At 40.8% G+C, this 22,170-nt stretch overlaps 1 protein-coding gene across 2 annotated transcripts in view; it reads left to right on the top strand.

Annotated features, from left to right (window-relative positions):
- C5 (complement C5) overlaps positions 1-21,109 on the top strand; it is a 93,207-nt gene extending 72,098 nt beyond the window's left edge. Inside the window, exons 28-40 of one of the 2 annotated variants that reach the window (XM_021083557.1) lie at positions 282-487; positions 1,882-2,034; positions 2,842-2,907; positions 4,033-4,114; positions 5,116-5,164; positions 9,865-9,967; positions 10,571-10,645; positions 11,124-11,229; positions 12,906-12,989; positions 14,135-14,224; positions 16,308-16,391; positions 19,341-19,479; positions 20,581-21,109. In XM_021083557.1, the coding sequence (XP_020939216.1) occupies positions 282-487; positions 1,882-2,034; positions 2,842-2,907; positions 4,033-4,114; positions 5,116-5,164; positions 9,865-9,967; positions 10,571-10,645; positions 11,124-11,229; positions 12,906-12,989; positions 14,135-14,224; positions 16,308-16,391; positions 19,341-19,479; positions 20,581-20,719 (1,376 nt within the window). In that variant the 3' untranslated portion in view covers positions 20,720-21,109. 2 annotated transcript variants of the gene reach the window in all.

The raw sequence follows: 22,170 nt of genomic DNA, 5'->3' as shown, positions 1-22,170 counted from the left end.
CCTGGCCTTGCTCAGTGGGCTAAGGATCTGGCATTGCCATGAGCTCTAGGTGGCAGACGCAGCTCAGATCTGGCATTGCTATGGCTGTGGAATAGGCTGGCAGCTGTAGCTCCAATTAGACCCCTAGCCTGAGAATCTCCATGTGCCTCTGGTGTGGCCGTAAAAAGCAAAAAAAAAAAAAAAAGTTTAAAGAAAGAGTAAGATTCTAGACACCTGCTAGAATTGTTATGCCAAATTCACACTGTTCATCATATTAACCCGGATGATTTGTTGATGTTCAGGTAATCCACCCATTTATCGTTTTTGGAAAGATGATCTTCAAAAGAAAGACAGATCTGTACCTAACACTGGTACAGCACGTATGGTAGAAACCACAGCCTATGCCTTACTTACCAGTCTGAACTTGAAAGACATGAATTATGTTAACCCAATCATCAAATGGCTATCGGAAGAGCAGAGGTATGGAGGTGGCTTTTATTCCACCCAGGTAACAGTTCTTTCTCTTGTTTCATCCTCCTAAAGACATTGTTAGCGCTTCGCACCACACATTCCACACTCCTCTGGCCTCTATGCTTCCGTCACCAAAAGAGCATAAGAAAGATATGAATAAATGACTAGAATAAAGGACCCTGAGAGATTATCTGCATTGGCACCTTTCTCATACAGAGGAGGAAGTCAGCCCCCAGAGCTTCATTCAGGAAGTTAGTGGTAGAGCCAAAATCAGAATTCATGTCTCCTGACTCTAAGCCCAGTACTTCCTTTATGATTCTTAATTACCATGAAGGTTAGGAGGGTTTTCAGCAATTATGTTAAATCCTAAGTAATAAACAGTGGCTGCCATGCAGACAAAGGTACTGATACTCCCTTCCTCAAAAGTACGTAAAAAGTGAGAGGAATAATGATTATTAATATGTTTCTCTGTCTCTACCAATGTAAACTCATTTGAGTATATATAGTTTACATTATAACTATTATGTAGTTGTATAATATAATCTACATTCAAGTTCGTCTCAAATATCAGTATCTTCCCTGTTCCCTGGATGCTCGGTCAATGACGATGCAGTGTGTCATTTAGAGCTGGAGGGTCTTTCAGGATGACCTTAGTGATCGTTTAATCCAGGGAGGCAAATGGTTTCATCCTGGGCACAACTGGAGGCTTAGCAGGAAAGAGGGCCTCACTGATTAGCACTGGCTACATGGATATGGGTAGAGGGAATAGACATGAATTTGCTATCTCTTGATCTAACCACTTTTCCTAATATTGCAGATGAGGAAGAGGAGGTCCAAAAAAAAATTGAGTTCTTCCATTTATCCCTTTAACACATACTTGTTGAATGGCTACCATGTGTGTAGCTACTAATTATAATGGTGTCAAGAAAGATATACTACTTGCCCCCATGAATCTTACATTGCAGTGGGGAAGGCCAATGATAAACTGTACATAAAAATATTGTAAATTGAGATGAATGCTCTAAAGGGCAGAAGGGAAGAACATTAAAACAGAAAAATGGAAAGGGGGAGCTTCTTTGTGTCTTCACTGTGGAGATATTTAAGCTGAGACGTAAGGATGGGATGGAGATACAGAGCCATGCAGGGAGTTGGAGGCATTCTGCAAAGAGCAGCTTTCCTGAGGTCGTGTGCTCAGGACATGTAGAGAACCTGGCTCTGAGGCCACACTTCCTCCCTCTCTCTGCTAACAGCAGCATCCTTACTGGGGGAGGGAGAGAGCATCCTTCCACCTCCACACAGGGATCCTCAACCAGTTTCCCTCAGCCAGCCTCATCCCCAGGCAATGCTGACTCACCCTCTCATGAGGTTATGTGTCAACAGGGAGTATATAAATGAGTGAACCTATTTTTGTGCCTTGCTGATTATTAATAGGATACAATCAATGCCATCGAGGGCCTGACAGAGTATTCACTCCTGATTAAAAATTTCCTCTTGAATATGGATGTCAAAGTTTCTTACAAGCATAGAGGTGACTTCTACCATTATAAAATTACAGAGAAGAATTTCATTGGGAGGCCAGTAGAGGTAAATAATGGATTTTTTTATAATATTTTATAACTGGATGGGACCTTTGAAATCATCTGTTCCACCTTTCTTTTACAAATGTAACTATTCACTCCTTAAAATGTAAATGAGTACCTCCTATGTCCCAAGCAGGGGTTCTTGTTCTGCCCTGGGCACTGGGGATTCATAAGTAAAACACAAAGAACCTTGTAGTGTGAAGGAGAGAGTCATTCAGACAAACACTGAAAAATAGGATCTTTGCTAGGGAAATGGACAGAGTGGAGCCTCGTGGGCCAGGCTGAGAGGTGGGAAGAGTTTGTCAAATGCATCCTGGTAGGCAGTTTAAATTTGGAATAATCAGAAGGAGTTGGCCAGGTGAAAAAAAAAAAAAGGAAGAATATTCCACATATAGAGAACAGAACACACAAAAACTTGGCAGTAGAGTAAGAGAGAAAACACATTGGGGAATCTGCCAGTGGTTCTGCGTGATCCCAGTCACACACGCAGTCTGTGGCCAAATTTGAAATGGCTTCAACAATGTGCCCCATATCCTTTGCTACTACCAGAGTTTTTAAAATGAAAACCTCAGTAGATGATGAGAATTTCCCAAAGGAAAAAACGCATTGGAAAAACCAGGTTCTGTATCAGTAATAGTAGCTGTCAGTTTATAGCTGCTAATATGTATTTTTCTAATTACCACATTTTAGATTACTTTAAGGTATATTTAAATACACTAATAACTGGAAATAGTTCTTACTGCCCACAAGTCTGTGTTTGTGAAAAGCAAATCTGCATGAGAAATAATATTGAATGCAAAAATCTTTCCAGGTGCCTCTCAATGATGACCTTGTTGTGTTCAGTACTGGACAGAACAGTGGCTTGGCTACAGTGCATGTGAGTATTTCATGATGAGTGGACTTAATTGGGGTTAAGAAACATATAAGAAGGTTGACTTTGCCACAAAGTTACAGAAATCTGGGCTTGGGTAACCATGACTAAAGTAAGTCATTTATTATTTTTTCTAGCTATTTGGTAGGTATCCCCACAATTTCTAATCTTTATATGTATGTAGTCTCTGTATTTATGTAAATTAGATGTATATAATTATATATAGAGAGAAATAATTTTATGTTTCTGTATATATACATGACATATAGGTATGTACACACTCACATATATACGTGGATGCTGTGGTCAGTATGGTCTCATTTCATTTATTCAGCATCATTGGGGAATGATGTATACATGTAAGGGCTTAAGTTTCCTCTATTTTAACCATAGACTGCATGGACACACATAAACAGCTTAGAAAAACTTGTAACTGCCAGATGCCTAAAATAAAGTAAACTCAGTATGCTGAGTGTTCTGAGCATAAATTAACATTCTATTGATTATTTAATTGTGAGCTCATCTTTAGTACATTTATTCTTTCAAAGATGGTTTACAGGATTGCAGGGGAGTTCCTTGGTGGCCTAGAGGTTAAGGATTTAGCATTGTCACTGCTGTTTGATCCCTCATGCCACAAGCGCAGCTAAATAAATAAGACTGCATGAGGGTCGAGGAGATGGATGGTCCACTTTTCTGTCATTTTTAGTTGCTACTTTGGGCAGCATGTCTGCCCGTCCATGTACACCTATAATTTATTGTTACTGCAGTGGTTTGTGGGCTAGAGAAAAACAAACTTCATGATCTTGGAGTGCTATGGGTAAAATTAGAGTGTATAGACACGAGGATGAAAGTCTTAAAAACTTTCCTATAGAGTGAGGTGCTCAGATTTGACTGCCTGGGATTTGAACCAAGGTTCTGCTTGGACTGAGGTGGTTTTTTGCTTACTTTGGGATTCTCACTATGTTTCAAATGGAGTTTCTGAAAGTCCAGTTGCTGGGAAATTAATGTATACCATTTGCATTGGATGATGAAAGAACATCAAGCTTCCCACTTGCAGCCACAGTACTGTCTGAATACCTTTTCTACTCCCCATTTTAAATAGAATCTTCTTGTTCACTTGTCCCAATATAGGTAAAAACTGTGGTTCACAAAACCAGTACCTCTGAGGAAGTTTGCAGCTTTGATTTGAAAATCGAAATCCAGGATATTGAAGGTAAAAGAGCGTGATTTACCCTATCATTTTGGCTAAGCATGAAGAATGCCAAAGAGCTTCCCTGATTAGGAAAACCATGCTAAATTAAAAAAAAAAATTCTTAATCAAATTCTTCAAGCAGTTGACATCTGAGTAAACATTACTGCCATTTATTATCATAGAGGTAACTTTAATATTAGTTGGAAATTGATATTAATTAACAATAAATAAGCTAGATGCATGCACTACTAATCTGGAAATTGTTTTGACTAAAAGTTACTTTTAATAATATAACTAGTTGTAAAGCTACAGAAAGGTCTCAGAACCTTGAATTTCTGTTACTTTTGTGGCAGCGTTCCGTTCCCGGGTCCTGAGTGTCTCTCACCACTCTGTTGGGTTTTTATCCCTTACCCTTTCTGTATTCCAAGGGATCTGGCAAGTGCACATTTCTCTGCCCACATCTTCAATTTGCTCTCCCCAGGACTTGTGATCTTTTCTTAGTGTTCCTGTCTTTTTTCTACCTATGGCCCTTAGATCCCTCTTCTGATGGGTTGGTTCTCCCCTCCCAGCCCAGAAGCAAATCCACTCACACACCCCAGTCCTCCCTTACCCATGGCCCCAGGGACAGGGTGTGTGCTGTTCCTCTGCCCTGATGGCATCGGTCTGTGGCTCAGAAATCTGTTCCTACAAGAAATTTCCAACTTCCAGCAAATCCAAGCATCAGCTCCTCCTCCCTGCTTCCTTCTCCAAACACGTTAGCAACACATTTACCTTAAATGACTCCTTCCTTAAATTATAAATTCTTGGAGAGCAAGGAACTGTTCTAATGATTTCAAGACTTCCTGGGATTGTCAGTAGCCACAAATCTCAGTTAAAATCATCGAAAGTACCAACTTCCAAATCACAAATCATTTTTTTAAGTGTGTTCAGAGATATGCTCATTAATGATTCTGTTCTTACACATTCCAAAACAGTTACAAAACAGTTTACTTTTATTTTTGTTTGTTTGTTGTATGTGCCAGCATCCAGCTACAGCAGCTCAGAATACAAGCGCATAGTGGCCTGTGCCAGGTGAGCCCATTTCCTCCAAGGCGAGAGTAAACTTCAAGATCTCATTTCTGCCAGAGTATTACCTCTCCAAATCTTTTTGAATTTTAAGAATGTCCAGAAGATGCAAAATTGTCTGCTTTTAAAATGTGGAACATAGGTATTCGTAAATAGCTACTTACTGTACAGAACAGCTTTGTTTTGCTTGTATATAGTTTTCCCTCCCACTTTTGACCTTCTTCTAATTCAAACGCTATACTATTAATTTGTCTTCCAGAAAGGTAGAGGTGTGATATATAAATATTAGGAAAAGAGCAAAGGATTCTTTCAGAAGCAGCTCCTACTTTCTTAGAAAAATCACATTCGCCCAGCAAAATCCCTGGCCGCTGCCAGCTAGCCAGGGATTCTCAAGTCAGGTTGCACTTTGAATTTAGCTGGAGAGCTTTTAAAACTATACAGAACTCCACCTTACCCCTGGAGGTTCTTCTAAGGGTAGCCAGCGTTGAGAACTACAGATGCCGAATCCTTAGCTAACCCCAAGACCTGAATTGGCTACTCTCCTCATTTCCTATTGCTTATTCCTATGGTATAACAATTTACCATAAATGTAATATCATAAAACAACCCAAATGTATTATCTTATAGTTCTGGAGGTCAGAAGTTCTAAAGTCAAGGTGTTATCGGGGCCATGTTCATTTTGGAGGCTCTAGGGAAAATCCAAGTCCTATTCTTTTCCAGATTCTAGAGGCACCTGCTTTCCTTGGCTGTGGCCCCTCCCTCTATCTTCAAAGCCAGCAGCACAGCATCTTCCAGTTTCTCTCTCTGACTCAGACCCCTGCTTCCATCATCATCTCTCCTTCTCTGACTTTCCTGCTTCTTTCCCTTATAAAGACCCCTGTGATTACACTGGGCCCACCCAGATAATCAGGAGAATCTCCCAAGTTCAAGATCCTTAACTTAATCATACCCTGCAAGTCCCTTTTGCTGTGTAAAGTAACAAATCCACAAGTTCAGGAGATGGACATCTTTGGGGCCATTATCCCACTTAACAAAACACCATCCTAAAGTGTTTATGAATATATATGGTTTTGAAAATATGTATATGTCTATATACACATATATATACTCATACACTCTGTGTGATCATTAATGTGTGTATATATATATCTTAATGATCACACAAAGTGTATGAGTTAATGGCACAGCCAGGACTAGAACACAGACTTCTTTCTTATTTCCACCATCTCTTAGTACCTCTTCTTCTGTTCTATTTCCTTAATTCTTCCTGTTCTCAACACCAGTTACCTCTGTGACTGATATTTTGCTGTTTTTACTTATGATCTTACACATGATGCAAAGCACTCAGGATGGGTAGCTTAGAAATTCCATGGAGGAGTTCCCGTCGTGGCGCAGTGGTTAACGAATCCAACTAGGAACCATGAGGTTGCGGGTTGGTCCCTGCCCTTGCTCAGTGGGTTAGGATCCGGCGTTGCCGTGAGCTGTGGTGTAGGTTGCAGACGCGGCTCGGATCCCGCGTTGCTGTGGCTCTGGCGTAGGCCGGTGGCTACAGCTCCGATTGGACCCCTAGCCTGGGAACCTCCATATGCCTCGGGAGCGGCCCAAAGAAATAGCAAAAAGACCAAAAAAAAAAAAAAAAAGAAATTCCATGGAGTTGTGTCATAGATTAGAGCTAAAAGATTTTAGGGTGATATGATGATATAGTAATACCCTTACTTTAGAGGTAAAGAAACCTCACCAAGAGGTGAAGTAACCTGCCAGCTTCTCACAGAATCAGGCAGAGCTAGAGCCTCAAACCTCAGACCCTGACACCCAGTTCAGTTTCTAAACTGCTTCCTTCCATCAGTGTAATATTAGACCCCTGACCTCAAGGAATAGCACATTATTTATCAACATCTGCTTCCCAGCATTGCTCAGCCTCGCCTGTGGTCCCCAGCCCAGGCATTCTCTTCTCAGAAATCCTTCATCACTAGCCTGCTCGAAATCCTTCCTTCCTTCCGTCCTTCAGTCTCTGCTCTCTGTTCCCCCTCACACACACCCTTCACTCCCTTAAGGGCCTATTACCTTATCCCAGACAGCTTTCTTTCTGCTAATTGCCATTCCTACTCTTGGGTACCTCTCTTCTCTGGAAGGGGTATGATAATGGTTTAAACCCATAGCACTTGTCACAGGGAGGTATGAGGTTCTGGGCAAAGCTGGAGTCCACCTATGGGACCTACAGGGAGCACCCCAAGTGGAAATGAGAAGGGCTCTCTGGGAGTGGAGCTGGACCCCTGTGGACCAGCCTCTGCCGTGAAGGATTCACATGAACCTTCAGTAAATCACTTAACTTCCCTGGGCCTCTTCTATAAAGCAATGATAGTGGACTATCTGATCTTAAAGTGCCCACTAGTAGTTCCACAACTCACTGTACATAAAAAGGCTCTCATCAAAAACTTACTCATTTGAATTCATTGACCGGAGTCCTAGTCCAGATTAATATACAAAAGAAAGCAATAGAGATGCAATATTGCATATTCTATCTTTTGGTTTTTATAAACTGGGGACAGAATGTTCAAAAAGAAAAAAAAAACAGGTGGAACACACTTTTGGCTCTGTGATACTAAAGTTAGGTTGGATAAATTCCAAATGTAACTGTGTAGTACTTATTCATGTGAGAAATTCTTTCCCTTCAAATATACTCTCTCCTGATTTAAAAAATGCCAGCACACAGTTTCTACGTTCAGAGGGTCTCTTTCGTGTATTTAGCTTTTTACAACTTCTCTGTTGTATTCTTAAGAAAAGAAAAAAGGATTTCATTTCTCTCCTTCCCTTGGAACAAAATGCCTTTGGGAAAGATTGCTGTCTTTGGCAGCAGGCAAAGGGCTTCTTGAAAGGAAGGTTTCTGTTCCTCGGTTGAAACGGTCGCTATGGCAACCAGTCATCAAGGCTCCAGCAACTTTTCACAGACACCTCCACTCGGGAGGCCCTTTTCCATCCTGTTGACAGAGTATTTGCATCTGTGAGCCAGAGTTCTCTGCTTCTAGTGACACTTACCCATCCAATTAAGGAGATGCTGCATGTCATATTTCAGCTCCAAGTTGCCTTATATTTTCTTCTATATTGTTAATTTCATGAAGAATAGGGTTAAATTTTAATAAGCCAGAAATGTTATAATATTTAAATTTTTATGGTAAATATGACATCTAAAACTTCTTTTGGGGAGTTCCCGTCGTGGCGCAGTGATTAACGAATCCGACTAGGAACTATGAGGTTGCGGTTGGTCCCTGCCCTTGCTCAGTGGGTTAACGATCCGGCGTTGTCGTGAGCTGTGGTGTAGGTTGCAGACGCGGCTCGGATCTCGCGTTGCTGTGGCTCTGGCGTAGGCCGGAGACTACAGCTCCGATTGGACCCCTAGCCTGGGAACCTTCATATGCCGCGGCAGCGGCCCAAGAAATAGCAAAAAGACAAAAAAAATAAATAAATAAAAATAAAAAATAAATAAAACTTCTTTTGGGTCTGCTGTATATCTGCTCGATAAGATGTGATTGGAGAAAAGAGATCCCTTGCCACCTCACTAACTCAAATAATACCTCCAATTTCACTCATACTCATTCCTTTGGGTGAGATCAGTTCATTTTCCCCCTTACAAGGCCATCTCCCCAGGTTCTTCCATTAATCCTGACTGCTCTCCCAAGCTCCACTCTCAAATGTATAGCTGCCTCTCCTGCATCTTAAGGTGAGGCTGGAATCTAAAACTCAGCCTTCGCAGTACCACACTCCCCTCTGTCCCTATGCTATCAACCTGCTCCTCTTTTAAATATTCTGACTCTGCTTAATTTTAGCAGCAAGCTTCTCTACCTCTCAAAACAAAGCCTTAAAATTATAAAGATAAATTTAAAATACAAGTTCATACTTCTTCACAGTTAATTTTTCAAATAAGAAAATGAGCTCTAGAAAGGGAAAATAATTTGTGAACTCTCTCAGGAGAACTGGGATAAAACCCAAGTTTCCTGATTCCCTATTTCAGTATTTTTTCTCTCATACCAGGAAAAAAACAGCAATCCAAATCTCCCATTTTACCCTCTTTGTCTTTCTCTTGAGCTTCCCCATAAGCACAATTCCTAGATAAAGGATAGTCCTTGAAATATTTTTGAAAATAAAGTATCTATTGTGAAAATTTTAGATAATAGAGAAAAGCATGGAAGAGAGAAAATTACTTATAATTTCATCAGCCAGAGAAAGTAGCTGCTAACATTTTAGCGTATTTCCTTCCAGCTTTTCCTAAACATGCTTGTTGATTCTCTTTCCAATATACAATTAATTTTCTTCTTTGAATGTGCTTTGTTAGAAAAAGAACTAGGATGAGAATCAAAGGACTCCTACAGCTCTGAGGTGGACAGTCATGTGACCTTGAACGAGTACTTTACTCTCATCCTGTTTCCTCAACTAGCTAATTAGGAGCTTGGACTGAATGACTTTTATGATCCCTTCCAGCTCCAGAATGGTGGTCCATTGAGATTACTGGTCAAGTGAGTATAGAGTTGGGAAAAGTGACTCACAGGTTTTGCAACTCTAAAATCCAGAGGTTGCAACATATATATTGTAAAGAGGCAAATAGTTAGAGACTCAAATTAGAAAATTAAAGCCTACCACCAAATAGGGCCTTTTCTTAAATACTCTTATCCATTTCTTTATTTCATTTTCCAATCTCTAATTTGTTTTAGCTACAAGCCCAGCAGGGAAGAATCATCATCTGGGTCCTCCCATGCAGTGATGGATATCTCACTGCCTACTGGAGTCAATGCAAACGCAGAAGACTTAAGAGCTGTAAGAGTTTTCTTTTATTTATTTTTTAAAATTTTTGTCTTTTGCCTTTTTTTTAGGGCCGTTCTTGTGGCCTATGGAAGATCCCAGGCAAGGTGTCAAATTGGAGCTGTAGCCCCTGGCTGCGCCGCAGCCACAGCAACACAGGATCCAAGCCACACCTGCCACCTACACCACAGCTCACGGCAACACCGGATCCTTAACCCACATCCTCATGGGTACTAGTTGGGTTTGTTAACACTGAGGCACGATAGAGACTCCTGTTTTCTTTTAAATAATGTTATGGATGCTTGCTTTTTCTTTACTGCATTATTTTAGAAACAAAACTATTTCCTTTATGTCACTTTCATAGAATTATCTTCTTTTCAAAACAGCAATACCTAAGTTTTTATTTTTCAAAATGAAGCGGGGGGCATATTTTGCATCATCTGAAAAATGTGAGTGCACATGATGACATGTTCAGACTTTTTCAAGAGGAGGAGCTGCTCTGCAGTGTCTTTAAATAGTGGATTATAGCCCCATGGTCTAACATTCTATCATTGGGTAAATGCATTTAAACAAAAAGATCATGAAATTAAATTTGAGATTTTCTCTGTGTTCCCTTAGCTTGTAGAAGGGGTGGATCAACTATTAACTGATTATGAAATCAAAGATGGACATGTTATTTGTCAGTTGAACTCGGTAAGTTCTACTTTTCATATTCTTTATTTACTATTACTATTCCAATTTTAAAGCCTAACAAATGAACCTATCTACAAAACAGAAACACTCACAAACATAGAGAACAGACTTGTGATTGCCAAGGGGGAGGGGAGAAGGAGAGGGATGGACTGGGAGTTTGGGGTTGGTAGATGCAAACTATTACATTTAGAGTGGATGGGTAATGAGGGCCTACTTTGTAGCACAGGGAGTTATATCCAGTCTCTTAGGATAGACCATGATGGAGGCTAATATAAGAAAAGGAATATATATATATATATATATGGTTTTGGATCACTTTGCTGTACAGCAGAAATTGGCACAACATTGTAAATCAACTATGCTTTAATTTAAAAAATAAGTACTGTGAAATGAAAAAAAAAAAAGCCCACAAAATTTAAAGCCTGAAATATGTCTCTCCTCTCCCATAATTTTCTTAAACTTTGAATTTGTCGAACAGATTCCTTCCAATAATTTCCTCTGTGTTCGATTCCGGATAGTTGAACTTTTTCAAGTTGGGTTTCTGAGTCCTGCTACTTTCACAGTGTATGAGTACCACAGACCAGGTAATCAGCTCCACTCTAAATCTTCAGAGGACTATTTTGTATTCACTACGGAACCTGTAGAAATGCACTAGAGGCGTACAGACTTTTAATATTTCCTCTCTCAGGGTTCACTCTTCACAAACATCCCCACTTGGACAAAACAACCACTGCATGACACTGAACAAATCATTTCACCTCTCTGGTCCTCAGTTTGCTCATGTTTAGAAAAACTGGATTAGATTGCTCTCAACTTTTGAATACTTTGCCTCAAGTTTATCTTTGTTGTTCACTTTTACTATTCATTGACTCTCTCCTTTTTAGAGAAGCCCATTCACCCTACTATTTCTTTAATCTTCCCAGAATCAACTCCTACTCCATCTGTATTCTCATCACATTTTGCAGAGAGCTCTATTATAGCAGTTGCCACATTGCATTATAATTATTTGTTTGCATGTCTTTCTCCACAACCCCAGAGAGAATATTTTTATCCTTGCACCCGTAGCATCTAATAGTGTCAGGTAAACTTTGAATGAATGACTCTCCCCCCGCCATTTGATCATTCAGCCACTTCTGAGAATATTGAGTAAATGGAGAGTTCTTTGGTTCACCAGACAGAAGACTTCATTTTGGACAGTTCTACTTGTAACGAAATTCTTAAAGTGAACCAAACTTTGAGACCCATTCAATCTAGTTTTACCTCTTGAAATCGTATAGAGCATATTTAGCCCCTCTTCTCCTTGAGAGATACGAAAAAACCCGTATGTGTATATATATGATGCTTTTCGTCTCCAGCCTAAACAGTTACCAATTACAATTCTTTCAGTATCAGGGAGTTCCCGTCGTGGCACAGTGGTTAACGAATCCGACTAGGAACCATGAGGTTGCGGGTTCGGTCCCTGCCCTTGCTCAGTGGGTTAACAATCCAGTGTTGCCCTGAGCTGTGGTGTAGGTTGCAGACGCGGCTCGGATCCTGCGTTGCTGTGGCTCTGGCATAGGCCAGTGGCTACAGCTCTGATTAGACCCCTAGCCTGGGAACCTCCATATGCCGCGGGAGCAGCCCAAAGAAATAGCAAAAAAAAGACAAAAAAAAAAAAAATTCTTTCAGTATCGTAACATACTTTACATGTAACATAATTTATTTCCTCTCATTCACTGAAGTACCAAATATTTTCATTCTAAGAAACAAATATTGAGGAGTTCCCATATTAGCTCAGTGGAAACGAATCTGACTAGCATCCATGAGGACGCAGGTTCAATCCCTGGCCTCGCTCAGTGGGTTAAGGATCTGGCGTTGCTGTGAGCTGTAGTGTAGGTCACAGATGTAGCTCAGATCCCACATTGCTATGGCTGTGGGATAGGCCAGCAGCTACAGATCCGATTAAACCCCTAGCCTGGGAACCTCCATATGCTGTGGGTGTGGCCCTAAAAAGACAAAAAAAAAAAAAAAAAAAAAAAAAAAGAAAGAAAGAAAGAAGGAAAGAAATATTGAAAAGTAACATTTCAAGCACAGAAAGAATATTTTGAGGGTAGGGGGCTCATGTTCGAACAGGCAATTCATAATTTAACTCTCCTGGGACTTTACTATATAAAAAAGCTTTGGAATTAGGTGATCTCCAAAGCCTGATGGGAGACACCCATTGATGGGTAAATGTATATTCATCAAGCCACCTCTTCTAACTGAGCTCTCCTTGCCACAGATAAACAGTGCACCATGTTTTATAGCATGTCCCAGACCAAACTTCAGAAAGTCTGTGAAGGAGTAACGTGCAAATGTGTTGAAGGTAAACTTGATTTAATGTGTTTCGACTACCTGCTTGTTTAAAGCAGCCACTCACAATCTGGGGCTTATCTGGGGGAAGCAGTTTGACAAGCTGTCATTTCTCAGAAGTAGAAATGTACTCTCATCTGCTTGAAAGCTGATTCCTTGAGCCCTGGAAAGCTACTTCACAATGGCTCCTGAACAAGCCAATAGTGTCTACTGTACAGAGGGGAGGAGTACTGCCCAAACAGTTGTTGGACATCAGAAAGATCACATGATGTAAAATTCTAACTTTTTATCTGGTCTTTTTAGTGTAATAGGATCACAGCCTACGAGAACAGACTCGCTCTTCTTTCTTTCCCCTAGTCCTTCCCAGTTAGTGGCGTTCTCCATTCAGTCTTTTGTTGGCCAAGGAAAAGACCCAGAACTCACCAGTAATCAGCACCCAACTCCATGAGGTTCTGGGTGGGTGTGGGTTTTATTTTGTTTTTCAAAAATCCTTAAAATCTGGAGTTCCCATTGTGGCACAGCGGAAACAAATCCGACCAGGAACCATGAGGTTGCAGGTTCGATCCCTGGCCTCATTCAGTGGGTTAACAATCTGGAGTTGCCATGATCTGTGGTGTAGGTCACAGACAGGGCCTCAGATCCTGTGTTGCTATGACTGTTGTGTAGGCTGGCAGCCGTAGCTCTGATTAGACCTCTAGCCTGGGAACCTCCATATGCCACAGGAGCAACCCTAAAAAAAAAGAAAGAAAAAAAAAATCCTTAAAATCTACACATTTCTTAGGTACTTATTGCTCTATCTTATAGCTATAAATCAGTCAAGTCATGTCATCAGTTTGGTTCCTTCAAGGAATTTTTGATTATACTCAACATGGGAAAATGTCCTCAGTTCTTCAGTGAAGCACAGACATTTCCAAAGAGCTGAATGTAAACTACTCATTCTAAGAATGTCTCACGTTCGATATTTTGTTTTTGTTTGTTTTGTTTTGTTTTTGCTTTATCTTTTCACTTTATAGAAGAGGAGAAAATGGACAGGTCTTAGGAGTCTGGTGTTTGTAAGATTATATTGGATTATCTCAGGGATAAGGAGGAGGAACTATGTTTACTCCCAAAGGTGTCTGCTTCCTTACATTAACTTGTACCTTTTTTCGCAAAATCCAGCTGACTGTGGACAAATGCAGACAGAAGTGGATCTAACAATCTCTGTAAATACTAGAAAAGAAACAGCATGTAAACCAGAGATTGCATATGGTAAGTTCAAAAGTTCAATATATAGTTCCATTAAACATCACACCTTATGAATACAAGATCAGTTATGAAGATCTGCAACTTCACACAGGAATTATATGGATACAACATCCCATGTGTTCCCTTGAAGGAAAATGCCATAAATTTTCAGCATTAGCACACGAAGTTAAGCATCCTTCATCAAAGAAATATGATTTTCATTAAAAGCGATAAGAGTGGGAGTTCCCGTCGTGGCTCGTGGTTAGCGAATCCGACTAGGAACCATGAGGTTTCGGGTTCGATCCCTGGCCTTGCTTAGTGGGTTAAAGATCCGGCATTGCCGTGAGCTGTGGTGTAGATTTCAGACTCAGCTCGGATCCCACTTTGCTGTGGCTCTGGCGTAGGCCGGTGGCTACAGCTCCAATTAGACCCCTAGCCTGGGAACCTCCACATGTCTCAGGAGGGCCCAAGAAATGGCAAAAAGACAAAAAAAAAAAAAAAAAAAAGGAAAAGGTGATGAGAGTGAAGCAGCCAAAACACTTTATTCTAATAGACTCCCTTGAATTAAAGGTGCTAAAACATATTCAAGGAGAACATTTGAGAAGCCACAAAGGAATAAGATTTCACTATTCCATTCTTCCAGTCCATTGAGAGAGGCAGAGACAAATACACTGAGACTTGAAGAAATACTATGTTGTTTTAACAACGTTTTGTCTAAAATTTAGAAGAACCAAATTATTTCTTCCCTTCATAATAAACCTATTTTAACTCTTTTTTTTGTCTTTTTTATTTTAACTCATAAATATAAGAAATCTATTTTAACACGGAGAGTAAATGCAATCTGGGTTTAGTTTATTAGTCTCAAGGAAAAACTTAGTTGGCTTTTTTGGACTACAGATTGATGCTGGAATAACAGAATAAAAACAAAATTTAAATAGTTCCCTCTTTCTACCTGTGCCCACAGTAGGTACATTGCCCATATCCACCATAAAGACTTAAGAATTTGAAATTCAGGACATTCTTTATTTTAAGCCATGAATTTACATAGCCTTTCATTCTGCCACAAAGATTTCATTCATTCATCTAGCTAGCTAGAATCTCGAACATGGACAAAAACTTTTAGATCATCCACTTCAACCCCATCAGAAGCAAAAATAAGAGAATTTTTTTTCTCAGGCCACATAGAGGAATGCATCCCCTCAGGGTGGTCATTTCAGAGCTGAGGTCAAACACACCATGGATTAACTATGGATGTCTAAATGAAGGGAAAACAGGACTGAGAATGTCCCGTGGCAGATAGCTGCCAATCCAAGCAAAAATGGACAACAGAGTCCTATCAAAAACCAAAGGTCGGAGTTCCCGTTGTGGCGCAGTGGTTAACGAATCCAACTAGGAACCATGAGGTTGCAGGTTCGGTCCCTGCACTCGCTCAGTGGGTTAACGATCCGGTGTTGCCGTGAGCTGTGGTGTAGGTTGCAGACGTGGCTCGGATCCTGCGTTGCTGTGGCTCTGGCGTAGGCTGGCAGCCACAGCTCCGATTAGACCCCTAGCCTGGGAACCCCATATGCTGCAGGAGCGGCCCAAGAAATAGCAAAAAGACAAAAAAAAAAAAAAAAAAAAACCCAAAGGTCAAAGCCAGTGGAATGGAGGCAAGGGAACAGGGAGGCCCGCATGGCAGGCCCAGACGTTAGCTGGAGGCCCCTCTGTGCACATGCGGGCAGGGAAGGGGCTCTTCCAAGGCCCCATGGGCGTGATTCCACTCATCTTAAAGGATCAGAATCTGAACTTTACATCCAACTCTGATTTTGTTTGTTTCGTGTGCTTCTGTATTTTAACTTAATATTGCACTTATTCTATTCAGCCTATTCTATAACAGAGGCCAGGGCTAGTATTTCAAAGTGAAATATATCATTAGAGTCAAGAGCGGTAGAATCACACTGAGAGTATTTGGGAAGGTTTCTTGGAAGAAATGAGATTTACCAGGATGCCCATAAAAGCTTGCCATGCTTCATTTCTCATTTGTTTGACTCCTCCTGGCTTCAGTTGGACACAACTTTGGTGGTATTAAGAATGAGTTATTTGTGTGTGTGTGTGTTGTTTTTAACAGTTTATAAAGTTAAGATCATAGCCATGACTGAAGAAAGTGCTTTTGTTAAGTACACCGCGTCCCTACTGGATGTCTACAAAGCTGGTGAGAATTCTTTCTTTTATTCTTTCAACAAATATTTAGTATTTACTACATGGCAGGCATCATATTAGACACAGGGGATAAAACTTGAATAATACAGCCAGAGTTCCTACCTTCATTAAGTTTATATTCCATTTGAGGAGACACTTTTTAAAAAAAAAGGAAATGGACAAATGAATAATTATAAATCATAAGTATTACATCTGAAACAGACACAGAAATAACGGGAAAAATACCTTCTGTGTGATAATAGATGAGATCTTTTAGGAGACGATATTAGGAGTTAGCCATTCTCAAAGGGGAGATGAGAAGGACCCAGATGGGCAGGAGCTGGGTCATACAGGGATTTATAAGGCATGGTAAGAAATTTGGATTTTATTCTAGAAGTCCAAAGGGAAGCTAATTATTGGTTTTAGGTAGGCAAGAAATATTTTTTGATTTATGGTTTTAAAAGATCATTCTGGGAGTTCCCACCTTGGCTCAGCAGAAACGAATCTATCTAGTAACCACGAGGATGCAGGTTCAATCTCTGGCCTTGCTCACTGGGTTAAGAATCCAACATTGCAGTGAGCTGTGGTTGTAGGTTGCAGACTTGGCTCAGATCCCAAGTTGTTGTGGCTGTGGCAAAGGTTGGCACCTGCAGCTCTGACTCAACCCCTAGCCTAGGAACGTCCATATGCCGTGGTCCAGGCCCTAAAAAAAAAAAAGATCATTCTGCCACCTCACCCCCAAAAGGAGTTCTCTTGTGGTACATTGGGTTAAGGATCCAGCATTGTCACTGCAGTGGCTTGGCCAATAAATAAATTAATTAATTAATTACAACATCATTCTGGCTTCTGTTGGAGCAAGCAAGCATTGAAACAGGGAAACGAGTTAGCAACATCTATGAAGTGGCCTAGAGGCCGTTTGAGTTTTGATAGGTAAGTGAACTTTAGTAACCAATACAACAAAATGAATTTGTAAGTAAAATAACACATAAAACAACATTTTAAAATATGTTCCCTATTATTCTCTAAGTAAACTCAGCTACACATACTATAAAACTGCTTATCAAATGATGTAAATTGTAACATCATTTATTAAATATGTTTAATTCCAAATAAGGTTTTTTTTATTTTTAGAAAGTTTCAATGTTTTTTGCTTGACTCACTACACGAGGCCCCGTTTGAGCTTTGTTTTGACAACAAGGAACCACATCAAACTTTTCCAGTTATATCTCTACTGAATTGACAGTCATTACATGACCTATAAGCCATTCCTATTTTTACTGGAATAATCAAGTGCTTTTCAATCCAGAAATGCACATTACTTATTTTGTATCAATTTTTGCCTTGTATCAAAAGACATTCCAGACTTTTCTGAATTTCATGCAGGACCAGATGATTCCCAAGCTGCAGTTCTTTTTTAAGTATCGTTTCTTCTTTGTTCTGTCAGTCTAGAAGTTGCATATATAGGGCATTTAAAAGGAAATATTAAGAAAACTTTTGATACTTTGTTATCTCTTCACTCTGGGTGTTAATTTTTAATATATGTAGATTTTGAATTTATATAAATATCAAAACACCACACACCACTTACACAAGAATTGCTGTTTGCTAATAAACCAAGATAAAAACTAATTTAGAACGAGGGCAACTATGTAATTCAAAGATAATGATATTATTATCCTGTGATTGGTATTTTCCTAAAATACAGGATGCTTAGAGTAGGTAAGGATATAAATGGAAAAAAAAAAAAAAAGGATGATTGTTGAAATGGGTTAATTATTATCCCTTTTGAATATGCTTGAAGTTTCCCATAACAAAAGGTTTTTTAAAATAATGATAAGGCCCCACCAGCCACACTGCTTACTGTGACAGGGGCTGACTGGGCATATAGTGCTGGGAAGGTTGTTGAGGTATTGCTGCAATAGGAAGTCATGTTTTAATGGTCACCGGGAGAGCCTAAGAAAATTAGCTTGAACTAATTCGAGTACACCAAAATTTCTTTTACCAATTAAATGTACCATTTGTGCAGTTACTGTCATATCCTATTAACCAACAAGTTCAGAAGTTTTTCGGATTTAAAAATTTGGATGACTCTGCCAGAGCTTCATAACTGGTTATCAGTCCTGAATATGTAGCAATGAATTTCCCTGTCCTGGCCTCAGGAAGTTTCCAGTCTAGCAGAGGAGACAGGCATGTGGAGTGAAGCACTGTGATAGAAATTCAAGTAGAATGGGAGTAAGGGGAAGACAGATACTTATGACAAAGTGTATCAGGGAGTGTGTACTGGCCAGTGTGAGAATTGAAGATGTGTTTAAAATGCGTAGACATTCAGCAAGCCAACACAGGGAGGGAATGCATTCTAGGGCACAGGAGCCAGCTTCTTGGCTATGTCGGGGTTCTTTGGGAATCCCAAAGATATCTTCTTTAATATTTTCCAAGTCTTTCATGTCCTGCAATTTTTTTTATAAAGTTGCCCACTGCCAGCTACCAAATCCTTTTTTATATTGCTGTGTAATATACAGAGATTAATATTGTTCAACTCCAGAGAGATTCTTTTAATTCCTGGTTCTACATGGAGTCACAATGAAAAGCACTTATATAGCGCTTACTGTGCTCTAAGCACTTTTCAAATATTAACCCATTTAATCTCACAACAGTTCTGCAGGGTGGGTTTTATTGTGATGTCTAGTTTTTTTGTTTTGTTTTGTTTTGCATGAGGGGTCTGAGTCTCATTTGTCCAGGCCACACAGTCAGGAAGTAGCAGAGCTGGGGTTTAGCCTGGAGAGCCTGAGCCCAGAGTCGACATCTTAACCACATGGACACAGCCACTCTCCAATAGCCATTAGCCTGCCGATAGATGTTTACACTGGATGATAAAGAGCCATGAGGAATTGGAATGCTCGAAAGAGTTAATAATTGTGACATCGTGCCAAGAATATGATAACCTTATTTGTGTGTCTCTCAGGAGAAGCCGTTGCTGAGAAAGGCTCTGAAATCACCTTTATTAAAAAGACAACCTGTACGAACGCTAACCTCGAAAAAGGAAAACAGTACTTAATTATGGGTAAAGAAGCCCTCCAGATAAAACATAATTTCAATTTCAAGTAAGTCACCAACATTTTGGAGTTTCTGACCTTCCCTCCAAAATGGAGTATAATTTATTCTTAAATACACTACATATTTCTTTTTTCTTTTTTTTTTTTTTTTTTTTTTGTCTTTTTGATATTTCTTGGCCCGCGGCATAAGGAGGTTCCCAGGCTAGGGGTTGAATCGGAGCTGTAGCCACCGGCCTACGCCAGAGCCACAGCAACGCAGGATCCGAACCGCGTCTGCAACCTACACCACAGCTCACGGCAACGCCGGATCGTTAACCCACTGAGCAAGGGCAGGGACCAACCGCAACCTCATGGTTCCTAGTCGGATTCGTTAACCACTGAGCCACGACAGGAACTCCAACACTACATATTTCTTATGTGCCCTGCTCTTAACACACAAACCATTAGGAGCATAAATGAAATAATGTGAGTTTAAAACAAAGAACCCCTTAAAACTATCAGAGTAGCTGAGGACTCGTGCCTGGGACTGGTGATGAATCTGGGGGATGCGCCTCAACACCTCTGCCATACCCATTCCTTCTGAAGTTCTCAGGCTATTCTGTTTGTAAAGAGGACAGTGTTTATATTATCCGTTTTTAAAAAATAGACATTGGGAGTTCCCATCGTGGCTCAGTGGTTAACGAATCCGACGAGGAACCATGAGGTTGCGGGTTCGTCCCTGCCCTTGCTCAGTGGGTTAACGATCCGGCGTTGCCCTGAGCTGTGGTGTAGGTCGCAGACTCGGCTTGGATCCCCCTTTGCTGTGGCTCTGGCGTAGGCCAGCGACTACAGCTCTGATTCGACCCCTAGCCTGGGAACCTCCATATGCCATGGGAGCAGCCCTAGAAAAGGCAAAAAGACAAAAAAAAAAAAAACCTAAAAATAGACGTTGAAACAGATGCTGTTCCTGCTTTAACCATGGGAGCCCCAAGCTGCTTCCTGATCCTCAGGGTTTGTGGACTTTCCTGAGGGATGGGGGTGGGGGGTGGCGGTCCAGAAGAGCTTTGCCGCAGCCTGACCTCTGGGCACCTGCTTGGGTTCAACTGAATTCAGCTCTTCTCTATTTACGGCCATCATCACAAACACTTCATTTGCATTATTTCTTGGCAGGTACATTTACCCTTTAGATTCCTCAACCTGGATTGAATATTGGCCTACAGACACTGCTTGTCCATCATGCCAAACATTTTTAGCAAATCTAGATGAGTTTACTGAAGACATCTTTTTAAACAACTGTGAAAACGCCTAACGAAGGTCAGCTGCATCCAGTTTTCACTATGGCTCTCTGTTGTTGAAGTTTCTTCCTTTTTTTTCAGCACTCACAGCTGGTCTTATTTGTAAAGCTCACCCTACTTAGAATTAGGGACACTTGCTTTCATTAGAGAATGATTTTAAGAGCAGTAACTTTCTGAAATAACATGTCCTTGGGGGACACGGAGACAGACACTCATTCCATGGTTATTGGACACCAGAAGCAATAAATTGGCACCCTCCTAAAACCTACCACTCAGGAATGTTTGCCAGGGACTGAAGAATAGCCCCACTGAAATGTAGTATCTTACAAAAACATAGCTTTTGCTTGAAAGAAAATACCAAGGAACAGAATACTGATCATTAAAGCCTGACTTTGCTTTCAAAATGTGTGAAAAAGCATGTTATTTAATACTAGGTCAGGTTCAACCACACAAAGACAGGCAAATTGAGAAGGGTGGGGAGAGCAGCCCTGGAGACCTGAGAAGGCCTCACCTCAGAGCCCTCAGCAACCTGAGAAGGTAGGAGACTTTGCCGATGCCCCCTCCCCTCCAGTTGTCCTCTCCCCACCCCCATGGGGATCCCTCTACTCCCCTCTCCACCCTCCCTGAGTTCCTCGTTTCCCCAGGAACTTGCTTCTGCCAGAAATTATTCTCCTGGAAGGCAGGTCCTGTGCAGCAAGAGAAGAGAAACCTGGTGGGAACCAGAAGACCTTTGTTCTTGCCCTAACCGGGTCTCTGAGAGTCCATTTGGGGTTTATAAAAGAGGGTTGCTAACAGGAGACTCATTTTTAAGTGACATTTTGCAGCATTTTAGGTCTTATGGAAGAGTTCTCACATACTCCCATTTAATGTCTCCTGAATCTCTTGAGGTACAGGAATTATAATTATCCCCACTTTATGGATAAGGACTTCGAGATTCAGAAAAGTGAAGCAATTTTCCCAGTCTAGTAAGGGCAGAGTGGGAAACCCAACCCCAAGGCTCACTCACATCTAAACACGCCCGTTTCACTCACACCATCCCATTCCTTGTCAGGTTAATTTCCTAAGACCCAGGCAGGATGCAGCTGGAGTTTCTTAGATATAGTTTAACCAGCTCCACTGAAACACCACAAGGAAATGGGAACTCTGGAGGAAATGGTAGCAGTGACTGAAATGCATCACCTTTTTGAAAAACCTGCACTTTACCATCTAAGTGGAACTACACAAGGCCTTGCAGTGTGCCTCATAAGTTAAACTAAGATTTTCCACTTCCAGGAACTAAGGATTTATTTTTGTTAATGTCAAGACTCACATTGTAGGCACTCCCTTGGCAAAAACAACCAGTGTGTCCAATATGCCCAGTGACGGGAGAGGGGCCCCTCCAGAGCAGGCCCGAAGTGCCTCCTGTCACCTTCTTGCCGAAGGCAGGGTGGGCAGGACCACTGCAGCACCCCCAAAGCACCAGCAT

The sequence above is a fragment of the Sus scrofa genome, chromosome 1 (assembly GCF_000003025.6).
Source record: "Sus scrofa isolate TJ Tabasco breed Duroc chromosome 1, Sscrofa11.1, whole genome shotgun sequence".
NCBI lineage: Eukaryota > Metazoa > Chordata > Mammalia > Artiodactyla > Suidae > Sus > Sus scrofa.
Note: the sequence above shows the minus strand (reverse complement) of the source record. Positions and strands in the feature narration are given on the sequence as shown.